This window comes from Trichosurus vulpecula, chromosome 7 (genome assembly GCF_011100635.1).
Source record: "Trichosurus vulpecula isolate mTriVul1 chromosome 7, mTriVul1.pri, whole genome shotgun sequence".
Taxonomy (NCBI): Eukaryota; Metazoa; Chordata; class Mammalia; order Diprotodontia; family Phalangeridae; genus Trichosurus; species Trichosurus vulpecula.
This window is the reverse complement of record NC_050579.1, coordinates 56206131-56228792: the sequence shown is the minus strand read 5'-3', so window position 1 is coordinate 56228792 and position 22662 is coordinate 56206131. Positions and strand designations below refer to the sequence as shown.

Here is a 22662-nt window from a genome sequence, read left to right as displayed (position 1 = left end):
TCCTCTAACCATGTACTTTATCCCATCCTATCTTTTCCACCAGTTATGTCTGATTATTTTCCATCAATCATCTCTCACTTAGGATGTTCCCTCCATCTACAAAAGCATTTAGACCTCCTTTATCCATTTAAAAAAATCTTCCCTTTGTTTCTACTGTCTTATCTGTCTTCTCCATGATATTCACCTGTCATTCAGAGTCTTTCCACGATCTGACCCCAACCTACCATTCTGGTATAAACTTGGTTTTCTTTCCTTCCCCTGCACCTGCCACTCTCTCTCTCTCTCTCTGCTTTTCTCCTACAGGTGACATCTTGCCCACACTTCAAAGCCCTCAAATACTACCTCTTTCAAGAAGTTTTTGTTGATTACTTCATCAGGAAGGGATTTCTCCGTCTTCTGATCACAGAGCAGTGACATTCCTCTCACGTATTTTTCATAGTCAAAATTGTGTCATGTTTGTGTAGATATTTATCTCATGTACTGGACTGAGCTCTCAGGGCATTGCACACTGAATATTTGTTGGATCACACCAGGTCTTTAAGATCCTTATACCTCTAACATTCTAGAATTCTATTGAGTTGCATTTTGATGATAATAAGTCCAAAAGCAATTTTTTTCTCCTAATGTAAGCTGACCATAAAGTGAGTGAAGGATTAACAGTAACCCATAAGACTAGAATGCTTAAAAGCACAGAGTGTCTGCAGGTGGAACAAAAGGCTCATTATGTGTGCATAATGAAGACCTTGTTTTCTAAGACAGTCTTATGAACTAAACTTGTCCAGGCAACCCCTCTCTTTGTGGTAGAAAAATGTGACTTAATTCCACAGCATTCAAGACATTACTGAGTGTGTGAAATTGCTCACATTTTCTTTAAACATCTGTATGATTAGGAATGTAATTGTTCCTTTTATAAATCAAACTAAAAATTCGCTTCTAAAGAATGAAAGAGAAAAAAAGAGAGAGTGTGAGTTTGGGAGTTTCCCTCCCCCTTTTCTCTGCCTCACTCTCTTCCTTCTCCATTCCATCTTCCACAAAGCAGACATTCCTAAAATCCAGGTCTGACCCTGTCGTTCCATTGCGTCAGAAGCTTCAGCCACTCCCCATTCCCTCTGGATGAAACACAGACTTCTTGGGTTGACATTAGAAATACTTCAGAGTCTGGGCTCATTGTATGTCACCCTCATTCACATATATACTATATATACTTCCACCAAACTGTTTCCTTCTCTCTGCCTTTGCACAGGTTGTCCCCCCATCCTAGAATTCACCACCTCTTCAATTTTGCCTCAGCGTCCTCAGCTTCCTTCACGGATCAGCTCAAGCCCCGCTTACTTCCTACAGGAGGCCTTCTTCATATCCATGATTCCTATTGCCTTCTTCCCTGCCCCCAAATCCCTTCCAGTGTATTTATTTATATAAATTGTACATTTGCTCATCAGTGTTCATGTTGTTTCCCTAAGTAGAATGTAAGCTTCTTGAGGTCAGGGATGGTGTTGTTTTTGGCTTTTCATTCCTAGTCCTTAGTATCATTTCTGGCATATATTAGATGCTTAATAATAAATGTTTGCTAAATAGATGAATGAATGAAAAGGGCACCAGTATTTTCCCCAGCCAAACTCCAAAGACCAAAGATAAATTTTACCCATGAAGTAACGTAAACATCTTGTGTTTTCATGTGGACCTGGTTAATGTAAGCCTTAAAGTGTAATATAAATTATGCTTGTTTTTACTAATAGCAATAGTATGTTTTTTTGTTGATTAAAAAATAAGCTTATGAATTCCTGCAAATGTAGCTGCTTACAGAGGGATACATCTCTGTGTATTCTGAGAAAGGTATTATTTTAAGTATGTCAATAATACATTTTCTCTCATTTCCTAGATTCTGAAATACCTTGCCTAACTTTCAGATATTTTATTTTGCTACTGGTTTGATGAATTTAGCATTGTGGCACTAAATGGAGTCATTAGAATTTCATGTTAACTTGCTACCAGCTAGACATACAGGTAGAGTAAGCACTAATTAGGAATAGAACACTATGTCCAGAACTTCTGCAGCAGACCTTGGTAGTTTATGTTTTTCTTATCATGTTAGTGTTCAGGCTTGAGCTCTGATATACACTTAAAAGCTTCAAGTTTATAGTTTTACCACAGGACTGTAAAATATTAGCTGACTAAATGTTGAACATTAGTTATCTTGTTTTATTCTAGTTGTCATTTAAGAAATAAAGTAAAAATTCCACTTTTTGCTTTTTTCACTTAGCTCCAAACACCAAGGATTTGGATGTTTTCCTTCGAAAACAGGAATCAGGATTTGGCTTTAGGGTCCTGGGAGGGGATGGACCTGATCAGTCTGTAAGTTGTTCACTTGAAATTTGGAAATGTGTGGTATTTCTGGATTGTTTGTTCCCTGACGTGATTATTTTAAATCCACCCCCTTTTTTTCTCTTTAACATTTTGATTAATAAATAGATGGGCTTGGTTTCCATTCATATCACCTTGCTCCCTTCAAGAATTATTTGGAGGAGTTATTGTTTGCTGTCTTGATGTCTCAGTAAACGCTTGAACTAAAAATTGAATAATCATACTTCAGCTTCATAAAATAATGACTCTATGTGATTAGTTACCCTCCTTTTTTACTTTGTTCGGGTTCTTTTAACCTTTTTCTAAACAAATTCTTAGTTTCTTTTCTTGGCAAACCTATACTTCCCAATTCTATTTCCTACTATTCTCTGGCTGATCCATAAATAGTTGTGATATACTTTTGAATATTGGACCATTTAATCTTAAGAATGCATTTGCATGAAAAACACCAGTAAATACTCAGTTCTTTTCTGCATGTGATTTTGTATGAAAACCTACATATCTGGAGAAGTACAAGGTGATTAAGACTTTTTTGTAATAAATCCAGAGGTTGTGTTTAAAGTAGACAAAGCAGTCAACTTAGAGATTTTGTTTATGTATGCTTCTGTTAACGTTTATTTTTTTGAGGGGAAAAACTGACAAATTTAAAACAAAAAAATCTTCTTTGTCTTTTAATAGTCTAAGCATCACACAATTAGTTGTGTTTTGTAAAATTTAAATGTATACAGTCTTTTTGTACAATATCACAAATCAAAGCCATTATACATTAAAGTTTGCATGAATCTACCATGGTAGCCATAATGCCACTTTAAAAAAATAAAATGAGAAAATATCTGCAATAATTGAGAAAAGGGCATTTGATTTTGTTGGTGTGCATGTGCTCTGATTCATCATATTGACAAAAGTTTTTCACCATCCTATCAGGCAAATGAAGTTTGAAGACAAGTTGAAATTAGTGTAGGACATTAGTCAGACATGGGAGTATTTTATCAAGATGTACTTGTCTCTTGCTCTTTAGATATTTTCAGTATACTGAGGTTCATATCATTTGCGAGAGCATTTTTAAAAGTTCAACTCGGACAACCTAGGGAGACATCCTTATTCTTTTTTCTGATACAAAAACTGAACAACAAAATATTAGCCAAACTATCCAAAGAGATCTGTTTATTAGAACCTAGTTATAACTGACATAATGCATCTGTCCAGCTGTATAAGCCAAGCACACATTTGGAAATATTTGGGTTTTTTAATGATTTTCTAGTTAATAATAATTTTTTTAAAAAAATAAGCCACCCACAAGCTGTTCTGCTACCTTTAAATGAAAAATTTTTAATGATTCTTTTTAGATGAAAGATAACCATTTATTGTTTTTCCTCAACAAACGTTTCATAGTAGTTACGCTTGCTATGGCAGCCATCTGTTTATGAGTAGAGAAAGATTCATCCCGGTACCCTCATCATTGTAGAGAGATGATGAATATTCTGATGGTAGCAAGCAGAGATTTTCTTCAAAGCAGCTGTTACATAGGAGTATGCTTGCTGGATGTAACAGCTCCTCTGGTTAAACAGACTAGATTATGGTGCCTACCCTCTTTGTACTCAACCCTAAGGATATGCTGACAGTAAAGGAGAAAGGTATTGGGGAGCTCCTGTCATTTAAATAACATTCTGTCAATGACCGAGACTCCACCACATGTCATTTTCAAAGTTAATGATGCCTGAGATGAGACAGTTTTTCTTCCTTGAATTTAAAAAGCATTTTACAGTTTGCCTAATATTCAGTTTTATTGAAAATTTGACTGTTAACTGATCTAAGCAGACTTTTTCGAACAACCCACAAATTCTTGTTTCGTCAGATATACATTGGAGCCATCATCCCCCTGGGAGCTGCTGAGAAAGATGGTCGGCTTCGTGCTGCTGATGAACTCATGTGCATTGATGGAATTCCAGTTAAAGGAAAATCACACAAACAGGTTTTGGACCTGATGACAACTGCTGCCCGAAATGGACACGTATTGCTTACTGTGAGAAGAAAGATCTTCTACGGCGGTACGTTGACTTGTTGTGGTAGTAACAAACCACGGGAGCTAAACCACTACGTTCCACATTGTACCTACAGTTGTCTCATGTTTGCGTCACATCACGTAGCAGGGCTTTACATGAGTCACACTTTCAGGCTTCTGTGTTGTAGACAACTGTTTGATACTGTTTATCTGGGTTTGCCACTTGCCTAATTTTATTTGCTTCCTTTTATTTTGGAGTTCTTGCATGTGATAACCTTGAAATACCTCAGTATAATCCTTCTGTATGGGTTTTATTCCTGATTCTAAAGGCAGAAATGCTTCTGACATGTGTGTCTATATTCTACTATCTCAGGAATCTGTGATTTCATTGATGTGACTCCAACCTACCTTTCCAACTTCATTATATCTTGTTTCCCTTTATATCCTCTTCAGTGCAGCTGCTGTGGTCTTTTGGCAGTTCTTACACATGATATTCCATCTTCTTTCTCCTTGCTTTTGTGCAGTAGAGACCTGGGATGCACTCCATTCTCACTTCTGCCTCTTAGGATCCCTGGGATGCACTCCATTCTCACCTCCGCCTCTTAGGATCCCTGGGATGCACCCCATTCTCACCACTGCCTCTTAGGATCCCTAGTTTCTTTCAAAGGTGAATTCAAGTTCCATCCCTGCACAAGACCTTTCCTAATCCCCCTCATTGGCTAGTTCCTTCTTCCAAATTATCTTCCAGTAATATTACATTTAGTGTGTGTGTATGGACAGACACACACACACACACTCTCTCTCTCTCTCTCTCTCTCTCTCTCTCTCTCACTTTGGGGGGTGGTGTATATACATGTGTGCATGTGGTGTATTATACAGAGGGGTGTCTGTATGTGTGGCCTTTACATGTAGAATATAAACACCTTGAGGGCAGGGATTGTTTCATTTTGGTTTTGCATCATTCGATTGATAAGATGTGTTTATGTGTATGTTGAGAGATGTGAGTTTGTCACTGGAGGAAACTGCCACAAAGGATATGCAACTCATCTAAAACTTACAGTCTTGGAGAGTGTTCTGGTTCAGTAAGAGGTTAAGATCACATAACTATATATGTCAGAGATGGTACATTAACCGAGGTCATCCTGGTAGCAAGTCTGGTCCTTTACTGCACTATACTGCCTTTGTATATGTTTACAAATGCACACGAGTGTAGTAATTTTATGTACACATGCATACATATACACATAAACACATATATCTACATATATGTATAGTAAACCTCTCCATTTATCTTTTAATTCTAATTTATTTACTGAGAGGTTTAGATCCATGTTAATCCCTTAATATGACTTGATCATGGAGTTTTTAATTTCTCTACATTTTATTTTTCTATTTCTTCTTGTCTCTTCACAAGAGATCTCACTGTCTTTTCAATTATGATTTTAACTACTAAATGTTGGTACATATAAATTGTGCAAGTTTTGGCCATTTTTCATTCGTATACATACACATTCGTAATAACAAGTCTCAATTTGTAAATACATAACAACTCTCGATTTAAATGAACCAAACCATTCAGTATTTTAAAATCATATATGAAAGAACACTGAGATATCTCTTGTTGTGAGATAAAGAAATAGACAAAAAAGGTGAATTCAAAACCCTATTATCAGAATATGACAATTACAGTATGATATTTACATAGCATTTTGTAGTTTCCAAAGCATTTTACATAGATTATTTCATTTTATTTTTCCAACAGCCCTACAAGATAGGTGTGATTATTATTCCAATTTTATAGATCAGGAAATTGAGGCTGAGATTGGTTAAGTGACTTGCCCAGCATCACACAGTTAGTAAGTGTCTGAGGCAGATTTGAACTCAGCTCTTGCCAACTCCCCATCAAGTACTAAGTGTCTCATCTGTGTGAGACACTCTGCTAGGTGCTAGAGATATGATGACAAAGAGAAACAGTACCTTCTCTCAAAAAGCATACATTCTATAGGAAGAGAAACTATGTACATAGATAAGATATGCAAAACAGATACTAAATAGATACATCAACACAAGATAATTTTTTGAGTCAAGAAGGGCACCAGTAGTATGTAAAGCTACCCTACCTTGCCTCTTTTTCTGACATATTTCTTTTGAATAAATTATGTCCATCCAGAGATACATTCCCCTTATGGGCTTTAAGCCCACCAAGTCCCAGTAATACATATGAGATTAGATTTGCCTCTTTGCATGAAGACCTTCATCTGTTTCATCTTGCTGCTTATACTGCTCAGTTGTGTTTTGGATTTTGTGTTCCATAAACTTGAGTGTCTTACCTGCTACTCTCTACATTTAACTTAGTTGATAAATACTTTCTCTCCTATCCCTTTCTCTGCAGTTTAAAACAATTTTAATTGGATTTGGATTTGCAAGACACCAGGCAAATACATTCCTAGTAGCTTTTCCCTGACTAGTAGACTAGCATTTCTATGTTTTAAGCAATGCTCTAGAAATCCAGATGACATTCTCAACATCTCAACATCTTCTTAATCAGCTGTTCCCTTCCTAAATCTGCTTTTCTCTTTTTTGTCTCTTAGCTTTAACTGAGCACCTTCAGTTCCTTACCTAAGACTCTGCAGTACTTTGGCAATGTTTTCTGGGTTCCTTCTGGTAGTAACATTTATGTCCATATGAATCAGCAGAAGTGTCCTCTGCTTTTTTTGGGGAGGGGGGAGGTGTTCTCTTCTCTATCTTAGAGACATGCCTTAGGGATATAACAGACATCCCTGTGGTGATTCCTCAGTCTGCCTGTACAAGGAAGTCACCATTCACTACTATCCCTCTTTTCTTCCTCTCACCCCTACTGGATGGTCTCTCACTTGCTCTCCCTGTGGACTTTGCAAGATGAGAAGTTTCCTCAGAGCATGAAGCCCACTTCCCTTCTCTTCTCCAAAACTAGAGTGGCTCATCTTCCCTTCTTTCTCTGGGTGGCCTACTCCCATTCTCCAGCTTCCCAAGTAAAGCATGTTTTCTTACGTCTCTTTTTCATACTTCTTGTCCATATTTTTTCCTTTGTCCCAACATTAACTGCTTCCTTCACATGGGAGTTTCCTCCACCAATGAAATTATAGGTCTGGCCTCCACAGACCCTGCAAACAGATTGATTTAGACACACTTGAATTTAGTCATGACTATGTATAGTGAATCCTCGACACTGAAATAGCATACAAGATAAAGCTTTCTCTCCCATCCCCCAAAAGGCACAAAAAGGTATCAGAGGTTGGTAGTCTATAATGTTTGCATGGACTTCCGTTCAGCTGAATAATCCTAACTTTGTTGTCCTGCAGATCCTTCTCATGTTCCTTCTCCCTTAGTACTTGGAAGACAGTCATAAACTCCTGAGGATCTATAAACATAAACTTACTATTACTGTATTTCTAATCCTGTACTGACAGAGCCCTTTGATATTTAACTCCAAACTTAAGATGTACTTAGTTTAACAAAGCTCTCAGAGGATTCTCATTATATAGTATTTGTTATGGGAAACCACACTTTGCATTTAGTTGTATTACCTTCTCATTGTATCAGAATTAATAATATTTATTATAGAGAAGCAACCCGAAGAAGATGACTCGCAGACCTTCATTTCAACACAGAATGGATCTCCCCGAATGAACCGGGCAGAGGGCACAACCAGGCCTCCCCAAGAGGCCTATGATGTTGTCTTGCAGCGTAAAGAAAATGAAGGATTTGGTTTTGTCATCCTTACCTCCAAAAACAAACCACCTCCTGGAGGTAAGTTCTCCTTATACAACTTTTTCTCTATTTTTCTCCTTGTCTTGTTTTGTGAGCCTCCTACTAGACCATATGAGACTAATTATGATTTATGCTATTTATGTTATTATTTATTGCCTTTGTGAGTCTTTCAGAGAATGATGAGTATTTCCCATATTTATTTCAGAGTCCAGTAAAGCCTAGATTGGTTCCTTTATTTCTTCTTCATAAACTCAAGGAAATAACTATTAATAGCTGAATCTGCATCAAGATTGTCTCAGAATCCCGGCTTAATGGATTCGGTGAAAAGCATAATACTAAAGTGGGGGGGGGGGGGGATGAAAGGTCAGAGACTCCAAATTCTCCATAAGAAATCTCTCTGAAGATGTGAATGAAGTACAGTGCTGGTAGCAGTTAGAGAGCAAACCTAGATAACAGAAATCCCAATCCCAGAATATCGTGAAAGAAATGTCTCCTCCCTGTCATTTAAAAAATAAGTGATAGGTTTATGATATCTAATACTTGTGTTGAAAAATGAAAGACATTTCTCCTTTAAATAATGGTTCTGTTCAAAAGTAAATTTTAGTGAAAATCTTTGTAAATTTGTCTAGTCTGAATATATAAATAAACATCAGTAGCCCATTTTGGCAGAATATCCTCTTCTGAGAATTTTTAAAGATAGCTATAGTCTCTCAGAAACAGAAGAGATTACCTCTCCCTCCCCCCTAGTAACATTCCTATGATATTAACTTCTTCAGGGGAAATGCCATAATTCAGAGCTATTAAGAAATCCACAAATTATCTTAATGTCAAAAAAATGAGTATCTTAAATATGTTAAGACTAAGAGAAATGTAGGTATAAATGCAAATTAACATTATGATTAAAAAACAAACCAAAAAAACCCCCAAACTTTGCTAACATAATGTTCTCCGTGCCAGTGAGCCTCATTTTTCTGCTGGATACCAAGATATATTTAAACTAATACCTTGCTAGGGAAAAGACACTTTCAGAAAAGAGTTGTAAGCCAAACTATTTTAAGAAAACATTTCTAAAATTAATGCGAGTATATAATGGAAGAAGATAACCATGGCATAGATGAATTATTACCATAGTACCAGGTCACTGCTTACTGATACTGGCTTCCATTTTCCAAAAGCAGTTGCTATGGTAACACTTGGAGCAGTAACCGTCACTGATGTTGTGAAGATCATTATGTGGCCTACACCAGAAAAATGGAAAAGGAGATTTTAAGTGGATTTCATGTATCATTGTAGATCGAGATTTTTGAAAATAATAATGCACAGTCATATTTTAACTCTTATACTATAGTCTATGAGCCAGTGAGAGATTATTAGGGTTCTTGATTTCCTAAATCTCCTCATATTAAAGTAGAGTCAGATATTTAAGATAAAATTAAGCAGTACTGAAGGGGAAAAGAAAGGAAATTAGGATCTAGTAAATTACATTATAACTGCTTTAAACATTAAATTTTTTAAGCTAGTTTGTAGATATAGTTTAAATGTTACATTTTATCTAGCAAAAAGATGAATTCTTTGCCCCTTCCCTTTGAAAGATATTTACACTTTTAAGAAACTTTAGAAGTATATAAATGCAAATTCTTGAGTAACGAGGTGGGAAAGAAAACCCAATTAAAATGTAAAATTGAAGCAGCAGTTAATGTGCAGTAGGAAATGAGTGTTTGCAGCTCATTAATTATCAGTCTGAATAGTAAATTAGTCTCAGGTTGTTGATGAATTTTATAAAGTACTCAAGATTTCTGGTTGTGGTATAAAATATGAGTTGATAACTTCAGTGAAATGTTAGTTGATAAATCTCATCCACAGTCAAACTCTGCAAGCACCCTTTCCCAAATGATATCTACTGTGGTTAGTTAGCGTTCACTTTGATGTTAGATATTACCTCCTCTTAGAGAGGTTTCCAATCCAATCCATTAAACATGTATTAAGTTTCTACTATGTGCCAAGCACTGTGCTCAGTACTGGGGATACAATGACTAAAAAGAAAGATGGTCCCTGCCCTCCAGGAGCTTATTGTCTTTCTGAAGGGGGAAGACAACACAGAGCTCAGGAGACAGGGGTGGGGGGCAGGAGACTGGGGGTACCTGCTTAGGGCTATCTTGTTCCATGGAGTTGAAACCAGGCAGAGTAAAAGATGCAAAGTGGAGTCAGCTGAATCCAGTTTTTGCTTTTTATAAAGGAAAGCATTGGGAAGAGCTTGGTACTTAGCCCTACCCCTCTCCAGTCCTGGGGAACGGAGGCTGAGGGAGGTAGTATAAATCAAGGCTTGAGTTAGCAGCAGGGTGGGGAGATTAGAAGCTTATCCTGGGAGAAGAGACTGAGTGTATGCAGATGATCATGATTAGATAAACTAGAAAAGATTTAGTCCAGAAAATAATTATCATTACTACAAAGCATAAAAATATTCAGACTATACCTTTTTAAAATGTGCATGAGGAAGTGTCATGGCTTCTCCCAAAGCCTCCAAAGCCTTGTGCTCTAACATTTTTCCATTAAAAATGTGTTTCTGGTGGCATTAGCATCCAGGCAGCTTGGCCAGAAGCCTTCTTCCTTGACCCAAGAAATAAATGTGAATCCAGTGCCTCAATACTATTGCAAATGGAGTGAGGGTAAATATGATTAGTTCTTCTGTTTTTAGAGGTCAGGAATGTTGAGCCAGCGTCTTCTTGCTTCCACAGATTCATATTGTATAGACAGTGAGAGGTGAATGGCATGTTTAGGCTTCTATTTAAAATTCAGTGTCTCAGGCCTTACTGCTTATCAGGCACATTTTCTAACCTCTCAGAGGTGTGGCGCTGCCCTTTCACTATGTGCTTTCAATCTACTTTTGTAGAACAGATTCTTTGAAAGGGACATTTAAAAGTGAAAGAGAGATCCTTTGCCTAAAAAGAAATATAAAGAGTACAAAAAGTAGCTGAGCAGTTAACTCCAAAAGAGATTCAGGCCCGAGATGAATGAAACTCTTAAGAACTCACTGGAACTTTAGAAACCATCTTGTCTACATGCCTCATTTTAGGGATGGCTAGGTGGCGCAGTGGATAGAGCACTTGCCTTGGAGTCAGGAGGACCTGAGTTTGAATTTGACCGTTGATACTTACTAGCTGTGTGACCCAGGGCAAGACACTTGCCTCAAAAACCCCAATTTCTTTCCCCACCACCCCCAACTGAGAGTCAGTTAAATAACTTGACCAAGGCTATAGAGATAATAACGGAAGTGGGACTTGAACTTGATATCTTCATCAAATCTAGAGTTCTCTCCATTGTACTGTGCGTGCTGCTTTACTTATATCCAGCGGCGTGGTAAATCTGTCTTTGAACTTAGTAGACCAGCCAAGCACAGTGAGACTGTCCTGAAAATTATCCATGTGTCTTCTGAGACAAACCTGGGTCTTTGGATATTAATTTTTAAATTATTTTAAGTAAAGTAGTTGAAAAAGTATTGACACTTTTCTTTGTACCTACAAATAGGAAGCAACAGAATTATAATGCAACATTTTGACTATGTTTTACATTGGATAGGCATAGTTAGGAAAAGCTAACTGTGCTTATATATTTCTGAAGAGTAGTTGATGAGACACTTCATTTTCTTAGGAAGTTAGGACCATGTTTTTGCTAAAGATAGGTTATACTGAGTTGTAACAGATTCATATTTCTTGTGACTTTGGCATATCTTTTTCTGAATTTATAACTAGTTAATGATGTTTTAACAAATTCTACTAAATTCTGGCTTAAATTATCTACTCTCTAAAATGTTAAATGTAATTATACATTGAAAAAACAACAACAAACACTTATTGCCTCCACTCCTCACCTCCTACTCTCTTCTCAGTCTCTTACAACCCCACCGCTTTCTGGAACTGGTGTCTCTAGTATAATCAGCCATCTCTTAACTGCTAAGCGCAATGGCTGTTTCTCTATGCACATTCTACTTAACCTCTGTGCAGGTCTTGGCACTGACAGATATTCCCCCCTCCTGATTACTCTTTCATCCCTGTGACTTCTATGACACTGCTGTCTCTTGGTTCTCCTCTTGCTTGCCTAACCATTCATTCCCAGTCTCCTTTGCTTTGTCATCATCTTTCTACCCACTAGGAATGAGCATCTCCCAAGGCTGTACTCTGCTATATGTGGGATTCTGTCCCCTTTGGAATCTCAAGCTTATTTCAAAACACATTGCCCCTTCCACCTGAAAAATAAGGCCTTTGTTGATCTTAATACTTGTAACAACAATGCTGCTTGCAACTGCTGTGGAGATATAAGGCCAAAAACACCAGCACACAGGAGGGATGCTAGCACACACGTTCTTTGATCTGCTTTTCTAAGGAGAGCAACTTTAAGGGTTTTACAGTCTTACTTTAATAAACATACATATATCATTCACTTAGTTCAGGGGAAAAAGTCAGCACTCTGAACTTCAGAGAAAACACAACAGAAATTACAAGCAGAAATTATATAAACAGAGCAAATAACACAAATCAGCAGACAGGGCTTCTAACTGTCTGTCCATAGCAATACATGCATAGTTACCAGAGAGAGAGAAGTACCAGCATCTGAGTATTCAAAGCCAGCGGGGCTCCTTAAAGGCTATCCAGAGTCTTGTCTGGTCAAATCACACAAACACTCTTCCAATGAGTGAGCCCCCAAAGCAAAATGCTAACTTCCAAGTATATATACACTTCTTCAGGGTCAGAGAGCGTCACAACCATGGGACTTAGGCTTTCATAAGCAGGTCATCAAAGATTCTTGATTCAATCAAAGGCAAAAGAAAAAACAGTGAAAAGTGCCACTTTGCTTGCCATTACAATACTCCCTGCTGTGAGGGTTCTTAAAACTGGTCATACCCTTAATCTTGCCAGCACCTTCCCATGTACCACTTGCTTATTTATGGAAACCGAAGTTCTTTTATCTGATCATCATCTTTTATTATTCCCTCCAATCTCTGTATTTCTCAGTGCTTTTCCAAGCCATCATCCCTCCATTGGCTACACTCTCCTCCCTTCCCTCTCTCAACTCCTTGGTGAACCAGTTACATCTCATATTCAAGTCCTTTGCCCCCCTCCGTCAACAGTTATGCCTTGCCAAACCCTAGCCTTGGATCACTTCCACAACCTGCTGCCTTTGTTCCTATTCATGTGCTGCGAAATGGAACTAAAGAAAGTCTCAAAGCCATGCTGACTCAGTCCAGCGTGAATTTGTTACATAATCTCCACTGGGCCCTCACTGCAGGAAGGCTGTCCTTTTACACTTTGCTAATCAAACTCACTATCCCCCTCACCACAGCAGCTTTTCTAAACCTTTTTCATCCCTCCTCCAACTCCCTGTGGAACCTTCTCCCTCCACTATCCCAGCTGAGAACCTTGCCTCCTACTTTAATGAAATGATTGAGGCTGTTCACCAAGAGTTCCCTCTTCTTCCCTACTTCTCATCTCAGATCACTCAGATGTGTTCCCCACTATCTCCTCCACCCTCTCTCACGTGAAGAGGCACCCCTGTTCCTTGCCAAGACTAACCCTTCTACATGTACTTTTGATCCCATCCCTTTCTGTCTTCTCTAGCCAGTTACCCTCTCCACTATCTCCATATTCTCACTAATCTTCAGTCTGTCCTTGTGTCTGCAGGCTACTTCTCTGCTGGCTACAAATACACCCCAGCTCCTCCTCTATCTTCAAAAAACTCACTTGGATCTCAACCATCCCCAGTCTCTCCTCCCTTTCATGGCTAAAGTTCTTGAGAAAGCCACCTACAATAAATAAGTACCTGCACTTCCAGTCCTAGTCTGGCTTCCAAGTTACTAGCGATCTCTTTCTTAATTGCCAAATCCAATGGCCTTTTTCCAGTCCTTACGCTTCTTGACCTCTCTGCAGCCTTTGACACTGTCGCCCGTCCTCTTCTCCTGGATCCTCTTTTCCCTCTTGGTTATTCTGACGCTACTTTCTCCTGGTGCTCTTCCTACTTTTCTGACAGCTCCATCACAGTATCCTTTGCGGACTCCCTCCTTTCCAAACCTGCTAACTGTGGGTGCCTTAAAAGGGCCTGCTCTTGGTCCTCTCTTTTCCCTCTACTGTTTTACTTGGCAGTTCCCATTGGCTTCAATTATCATCTCTATGCAGATGGTTCTCAGCTTTATCTGTCTATCTCTAACCTCTCTCCTGATCTCCAATCTTGCCTTACGAACTGCCTACTGGACATACCAAACTGGGTGTTCAGACGCAACATGTCTAAAACAGACTGCATTCTCTTTCCCTTTAATCCCTTCGAAATGTCTTTCACACTACTACTATTGAGGGTACCACCATTCTTCCAGTGATCCAGGCTTACAACCTTAGTGTCATCCTCAGCTACTTACTCACACACCACAGATCTTTTCTCTTGCTAAATCTTGTCCCATCTACCTTCACATCTTTTTTATACATACCCTTTTTCTCTCCTCACTCAACCACTGCCCTGTTGCAGACCTTTATCACCTTATGCCTGGACTATTAAAGTGGCCTCCTAATTGATGTCCCTGCCTCAAGTTTGTCTCCAGTCTGGTCCATCCTCTAGTCAGCTTCTAGGTCTTATCCTATCACTCCCCTCTTCAGTAAACTCCACTGGCTCCCTGTTTACCTCAAGGGTCAAAGACAAGATCTTCTTCATAGCCTGGCCCCTTCCTGCCTTTCCAGTTTTCTTGTACTGTACTTCCTTCTTCATTTTCTTTGATCCAGCAACACTGGCCTTGCTGTTCCTCGCACATAGCACTCTATTTCTCAAATCCTTCCTTTTGAATGATTCCCCCATTCTTGGGATGTACTCTCTTCTCACCACTACCTCTTAACTCCTCTGACTTCCTTCAAGATTCAGCTCACGTTCCACCTTCTGCAAGAGACTCTCCCTTCCTTTCTTGAGATGTCATTTCCCCTAGACTGACTTCCTTTTGTAGAATTTTAGGCTCTGAGACCTGCCTGCCCTTTCTCAAAAACCTTTGAAATCTGCCTTCCTAAACTTTAGGACATATATCAGATTATAGCTAGCTTTCTACTTCCTCTCTATCATAAATTTTAACACCGATTACACTCTAAGGAAGGTGTAAAACAATGGTAAGTGTTTTATCAATGTTAGCTGCCAAGTTGTTGTTAATTGCTAATAGTTTGAAATTCTTTTTTGAAACATGTTCATGTTCTTTGCCTTCTTATCCATTGGGAGATAGATTTTAAAGCTATAGATTTGTGTTAGTTCCCTTTATGCATTAGATATTAGACACTTATCTGAGATATTTGGTGCATCATAGTTTCATTGGTTTTATTAGTGTTAAAGATTTTCAAGTTTGTATAATCGGAATTATCTGTTTTATCTGTGTGATCATTTCTATCTCTTGTTTGGTCAAGAATTTTTCCCCTAGCCATAGTTATGAAAGGTACATGATGTGGTTCTCTTCTGATTTTTTTAATCGTGTGATGGTTAGTAGTTAGTCTCCTTATATTCAAGTCACCTGAGTATATCTTAATATATAGCACTCTTTTGACTCCACCCCCACTTACCTGTCATGGGTCTCAACCTGCCAATTCTTCTTTGGTACCTACGCAGCCAACTTTCTCTCCTAGCAAAAATTGCTCTAGTTCACCCTGCTCACAACCCAGGCTTTGTGTATTTGTGTCTAGACATCTTAATTCTCCTGGATCCTGTCCCCCATGAGTCTTTAGGCAATTACCTCTATTCTCCCTCCTAAATCATACTTAGTCCCCGTACTATCTTAACTGACAGATACATAGAGATATGTATGTAATATGTGAATAATATGTGTGTGCGTGCGCGTGTGTGTGTATGAGAGAGTTAGTAATTGATTAGATTAATAAAATTCTGCAGATCCATTCTTCCCAACCCGTGTCAGGCAGACTCTTTCCCTGTAGGAGTCTGCCATCCCCTGCATCTGTCATTTGCTTCCCAAATCTGACTTTATCTTTTGAAGACCTCACCATTGATTGGTAGCAATGATAGAAACACCGCCTGTGTGAATCTTCAGTCTCTTGCCCAAGTCTCTATTATCACTGAAAGCTCTTTCTAGGTTACTTCTTGTCATGTTATTTGTGCTCACCTGAACATCACAAGTGGCTCTTTGTTGTCTGATTTGATGAGTCTTGAGAGGTTTTCCATAGCATAGTGAGTATATGCCCCAGGAAGCCAGTAGACATCACTGCTGTTGTCATCAGGTCAGCAGAGAGCACCAGCCCTGTTCATTTCTCCTTCCTCTGACCCTTACTGGATGATCTCTCACTGGAAGGAGCTCATAGGTTCTCCTCATCATTCTTTGGAGAATGAGCATCTTTTCCTTCCCTAGGTGGTTGAGCTGCCTCCTTTTCAGGAAGAGCCTCATCTGTTGGGAGCTCAGAGTGTTTAGTACTGGGCCTTTTCTATTGCTTGTCTCCTTATGTCCTGTCTGCTAGCGTAGTCCCTGCCTTGGTGGATATATGTGAACCATTATCCTACCTTCACTCCACCTTCAAATTAAGCCCTCTTTGCTAGATTCACAAATCTTCTCCAAGCGACCATATTCAGAATCTCAGGTTTGGAAGGAGCTTCAGAGGCCATTCAGTCCAGCACTTACCTTACTTAAAAATTCTGTATACAAAATTTCTAGCAAATGCCATTTACATGACTATCTCCAGTGATAGAGTAGCACTGCAGGGAATTCTCTTTTGACAGTGTCTTTAATTCAGCTTTATGCTTTTTCCCTCTGAGCATAGTTCAGTGGGAAATGATTGAACACCAGAACTAATGTGTTTCCCAGTCATTTTGCTTTCTGTCCTTGTTCTATCCTTGACCCTCTAAAGAACCACCTCTTTATGGGCATCACAATTGATCTGAAAGTTTTATATATTTATTTGCCTACTTTTCACTAGGCTTCTAGAGTTTCAAATTACTGAATTGTGACTGTCAGGTAAATAAAACCCACAAATTTCCTTATAACTTGCCTTTTGGTGCTGAATATTTAGGTTAAAAGGCCAATATGTTCACTGTACCAGAATTTCTGATTAGTAGCCATCAGTCAAAATTCTTTGTGGTATTAGATGCACTTTCACCTACTAACCAGATACTTCTGAAAGCTGAAATGCATTTTCTTGATTTCATAGTGATTCCTCATAAAATTGGACGGGTCATTGAAGGAAGTCCAGCAGATCGCTGTGGGAAACTGAAAGTGGGAGATCGAATCTCTGCAGTGAATGGAAAGTCCATCATTGAACTATCCCACGATAACATTGTACAGCTCATCAAAGATGCCGGTATCACAGTAACACTGACCGTCATTGCTGAAGACGGTAAGATGGATCAGTTAGTTAGCAAGCATTTATTCAACGCTTATGATGTGCTATGCACTGTAATACGCTCTGGGAATATAAAGAAAACAAAAGCAGTCTCTGCCCAGGAGGAGCTTACATTCTAATTGGGGAAACATGTAAATAGCTATAAACTTTATATAGAGTAAATGGAAGGCAAGATTGATCATGTGAAGGCACAGCTTAAAGAAGGTACAGGCTTGCTGCCAGGAAATCCAGAATCACTGTGGTAACAGAGCAGTTTATAAAACCCTGGGGTCTCGTTTTGCACCTTTCCTATGTAATGAACTTAAAAGGCAGTTTATTATGACATTGTCAGCAGTAAAATAACCCAACTAGCAATTAACAGTCATATATATTTATGGTGGAACATAGATGCAAGTTGAGAGGAAGGAGGTTGATTGACAATACTTTTAAAAGATCTAAATCTATATACTAGAGTGAGAGGGAATCCTCTAAATAGATCAAAGAAAGTCACTTGCTATTAAGCTGTTCCTGTTAGGTGCATTAGAGAGCTTCTTTTTCATAAGAAAGAAGGCTGCATCCAGAACAATTACTTTATAAAGCAGAAAGAGATAGGTTATGTTTTATGCCTAATTATTGACTAAGACCCAGGGATACTTTAAAAAAAAGATACATTTAAAGCACAAAACATATCCTTCCTTCCTTCCTTGCCTGCATGCTACCTTTCATTAACATAATTTCTAATTAGGCACAATTCTGGATCCTCTTCAGACAACATTCTTTATTTGCAAGTAGCAAGATTTTGTAGCTCACATTTCATCTCTCCTAAGCTTCTAAAGTCAATAGGGGAACCTAAAAGAAAAGCACAGAGGATGGAAGGATCACACTTCATCTTTAAGACACCTGAGTTACCAGGAGAGGAAATTTTCAACTTGTTTTCTGGAGGCTACAGTACTTTTTTTTTTTTTTTTACTTTCAAACTATGGGTAGTCTTGTCGAGTCCTATCAGTTTTTACTTTTAAAATATTCTTCGAATAGGCCTTACTCTTTCTTCCTGCTACCACCACGATTATCCAGACCCCTATTTCTGTACACTCAGACCAGCTTGATAGTCTTCTCACTCATCTCTCTGATTCCATTTGGTTCCTAACTCCAAGATATCCTACAGACTGTTGGCAGTTTAATCTTTTTATTGTCTTTTTCTTATGTCTCACTTTAGTACTCACAAGTTTTCATTGACTTCTCATGATCTTTAAGCTGAATTCCAAGCTCCCGATTGTCCATCCTGTGTCTTCTCCAATATAACCCCAACCACCTTTCCTGTTTTCTCTCTCATTTCTTCATTAGTAACCATCCACTCTTAGCTTCTTCCCCTTCTCTAAATATGCTATAAATATTGACACTCCACACCTTTGCTCATGCTATTTATGCCAACCTTAAAACGACTACCTTCTCCATAAAACCTTCACCAACCCCTACAGCCTAAGTGATCTCCTTCCCTTAATCTCCTGTCACACTTATTGTCTATGTCACTCATTTGGGATTTACCATCAGTTGTCTTATATTGTATTTTTGTGTGTATGTTCTTTCTATTCAACTGGATTGGTAGCTACTTGAGAGCAGGAATAATATATAGCCTGTTATATTCATGAACACCTTTATTCTGCCAGCCTCTGACTTGACTAGAGAGAACTGAATCCAGAATCCAGAGGTCATTCAAGGCAGAAGCCATATGTTGAGCAGAGGCACTGGGCCAAGAAACAAAAGGATGCTTGGGGAACAGCATTTAGACTAATTTGGCTGAGGCACAGGATGCATAAAAGGGAAGAGTGGACAGTACAGTTGGAAAGATACGTAGGCATCACTTAAATCATACTGGCACCAAATGCCAGTATAACTTCTTATATATAAATCCCTCATTAAGTGAGATAAAAGGAAGGAGTGATCAGTAATATCAAATGTTTCTGTGAGGTCAAGAAAGAGGAGTATAATAAAAAACCCCTGGATTTTTGCTGTTGTTGTAGGACGTTATTGGTGACTTTTGAGAGAGTAGCAAGAAGAGGAAGCCACATTTCATGAGCTTCAGGAGTGGGTAGAAAAGCAGTGTGGCAGACAGTGTGGAATACTCTCAATGTTGTTTTTAGTGAAGGGACAAAGGGGATAACTGGAACTGGTTACAAGTTTGAGGGGAAATGACTTCTGGGGTTCAGGAGTAATAAACATATCTGTAGACACAAGAAAGAACCAAGAGAGAGGAGAGAATTAAAAGTGAAAGACAAAGGTGGGATTAGTTACTATCAGGCTCCTGTGACAAGCAGGAGATAATGGAATCAAGGACATGAGGGGAAGGACTTAAGATTTGGAATGGAAAAGATACTTTTTCTTCAGTGACAGCAAGGGGAAAAAAAATGGGTGAAGTTTTGAGTTAGAAAAGCAGTAAGTTGAAAGATCTCCTCTCTGACCTTAATCTTCTCAGGTATTCTTATTTTTTGCCTAAAGTTTGTAGGAGAGGTGTTAAACACACAGCCCACAGGTTACATGGAGACAAAAATACTCCTGAGTGTGGCCTAGATTAAGATGTAATTGGGAAATATTTAACAAAATAAGTAAAAAGACAATAAAACATAGCTAATATTGCATTTTAAACTAAATCAACATATACCTCACAGGGATCCTAATATATAGATTAGCAGCCCCCATTTCTAGATACAGCTAGTCTATAGTAGGCCTCTGTGATAACTGTGTTGCTTCTATTTCTGCATTTTTTTATCGTCACCCAAAAGATTTACCACCATGCTTGCCTACCTCTGGTTCCTGGACTTCCTTACATGAATATGTCTTTTTTTAAAAAACTTAATTTAACTTAATTTCAGTTAAGAAGAATCTGTTTTCTCACCCATCCCTATTGACAAAAAGGAAAAACAAAACATTTGTAACAAATATACATAGTCAAGCAAAACAAATTCCCACCTTGTCCATGTCCAAAAGATATGTCCCAATATATTTCCTGAATCCATCACCTCTGTCTCATGAGGTGGGTAGCATCATCATTCCTCTGGAAATCATGGTTGGTCATTGCATTGATCAGAGTTCTTAAGTCTTTCAAAGTTGTTTATCTTTACAATGTTTTTACTATTGTGTAAGTTGTTCCCTTGTTTCTGCGTACTTCATTCTACATTGGTTTGTACATGTCTTCTCAGTCTTTCCATGAAACTACCCTTTTCATCATTTCTTATAACACAGTAGTATTATATTACGTCCATATAGCATAATTTGTTCAGCCATTCCCCAGTTCATGGGTACCCCCTTAGTTTGCCACCACAAAAAGGACTGCTAGAAAGATTTTCATGCGTATAGATCCTTGTCCTTTTTATTTGGTCTCTTTGGGGTATAGACATAGTGGTATCACTGGGTGTGCACAGTTTAGGAAATTTGAAGACAGTTTCAAATTGCTTTCCAGGATAGCTAGACCAACAGTGTATTAATAATATGTCTGTCTTCCCACAGCTCCTCCAGAATTTACTTCCCTTTTTTTTCTTTCAGCTTTTCCATTCTGATAGCTATAAAGTAGAACCACAGAGTTGCTTTAATCTTTAGTGATTTGGAGCATTTTTTCATATGATTGTTGAGAGTTTGGATTTTTTCCTTAGAAAACTTCCTGTTCATATCCTTTGACTTTTACCAATTGGATAAAGAGTTATCTTATTCTTATAAATTAGTTCCTTGTATATCTTGGAAATGAGACCCTTTTTAAGTGAAATATTGCCAAGATTTTTTCCGAGTTACTTACTATTTTTAATTTTAGCTATATTAGTTTTGTTTGTTCAAAAACACTTTAAATTTTATGTAATCCAAATTCTTTTCTTTTCTGTGATACTCTCTTCTTTGTGATGAATCTTTCCCTCTCCATATATTCAAGAGGTAATTTCTTCCTTGCTCCTCTAATTTGTCTATGAAGTCACTCTTTTTATCTGCCACATATGCATTTGAAGTCCATTTTCTCGGTGTATAATGGTATCCTACCTCTCCCCCTTTTTACCCATCCTGTTCCTTTTAAATAAGATCTGTTCTTCCAGAGCCATATTCCAGTCATGAGGCTCATCCCACCAAGTATCAGTGATACCCATTAGATCAAATTTCCTTCTTCCCATTAAAATGTCTAGCTCTTGTTTATCACCCATGATTTGCCTATTTGTATTTAGATGCCTCAGGTTTCAGGTTTTATTCTCGAGTCTTTTCTTGAATTTTGTTGCCCACTGGCTTTTGGATGTGGCCGTTGCCATTGTTCCTACATTGCAGTTATGCTTTGTAATCTCTGTGGATATACATGGACAATTTGCTTCTTCCTTCTTCCTTTTCAGTTTAAGCCCCTTTTAATTCATATTAGTCTTCATTACATATGCTCTTTCCCTAACCCACAGCCCATCATTTCTGTATTTTATGCCATAGTCCCATTCTCAGATACCATTGTCCTCACCACATCCTGTCTTCTAATTTGCCTAGTCATGGTACATGATGGTAAGAGCACTTGCCTAGGAGCCAAAAGACCTGGGCTCTGGTTCTCATCTCTGTGGTGCCTGTCTGCATTCAAGTTGTATGGTTTTATGTGTGACTGATGAACATAGAACAGTATTTTGTACTTATGAAATCCATTATTTTTCGTGATGACTTCTCACTTTTTGTCAAATCTAATTTTAGTGTAAATGGTCATATCTCAAAATAAGCCATGTCTGAATGGTTCTCTAGTAGAGCTACAGTTTGGGGTTTCATTTATCACTTTCCAGTATCATTTTAGTTTAGCTGTATCAACAGCACATTTCTCTAGTACAGAAAAACAGAAACTCAGGTGTGAAAAATCAAGTTCTTTTTGAAATAGCTACTCTTCCAAATTCTTTACTATTTGAAGGATTTTCTGATAAACCTAAAAGAAAATGGGCCTGATATTCACATGATGGAATGAATACTTCATTTTAAAGAAATATAATAATCTTTTAAACTGAATGAATTTCAGAAATTATTTGAAATGATTGAACAACTAAAAGTAGAATGAATATTTAAGTCAGAGAAATCCATTTAAAATAATCACCAGTTTGGAGTACATTTGCTTAGCAACAGTACTGGAGATATATCGAGGGGTTGGAAAAGGTGTTAAAGGAAGGCCCAAAATTGTCCTGCCGATTCCTCCAGCCTCCATGCAATTATTGATTATTTGCCTAC

At 38.2% G+C, this 22662-nt stretch overlaps 1 protein-coding gene across 2 annotated transcripts in view; it reads left to right on the top strand.

Annotated features, from left to right (window-relative positions):
* MAGI3 (membrane associated guanylate kinase, WW and PDZ domain containing 3) overlaps nucleotides 1–22662 on the top strand; it is a 237935-nt gene that overhangs the window by 189370 nt on the left and 25903 nt on the right. For both annotated transcript variants that reach the window (XM_036766303.1, XM_036766304.1), the window contains exons 13-16: nucleotides 2261–2352; nucleotides 4217–4409; nucleotides 7967–8152; nucleotides 17278–17463. In XM_036766303.1, coding sequence (XP_036622198.1) covers nucleotides 2261–2352; nucleotides 4217–4409; nucleotides 7967–8152; nucleotides 17278–17463 — 657 coding nt within the window. The remainder of the gene's footprint in view (nucleotides 1–2260; nucleotides 2353–4216; nucleotides 4410–7966; nucleotides 8153–17277; nucleotides 17464–22662) is intronic.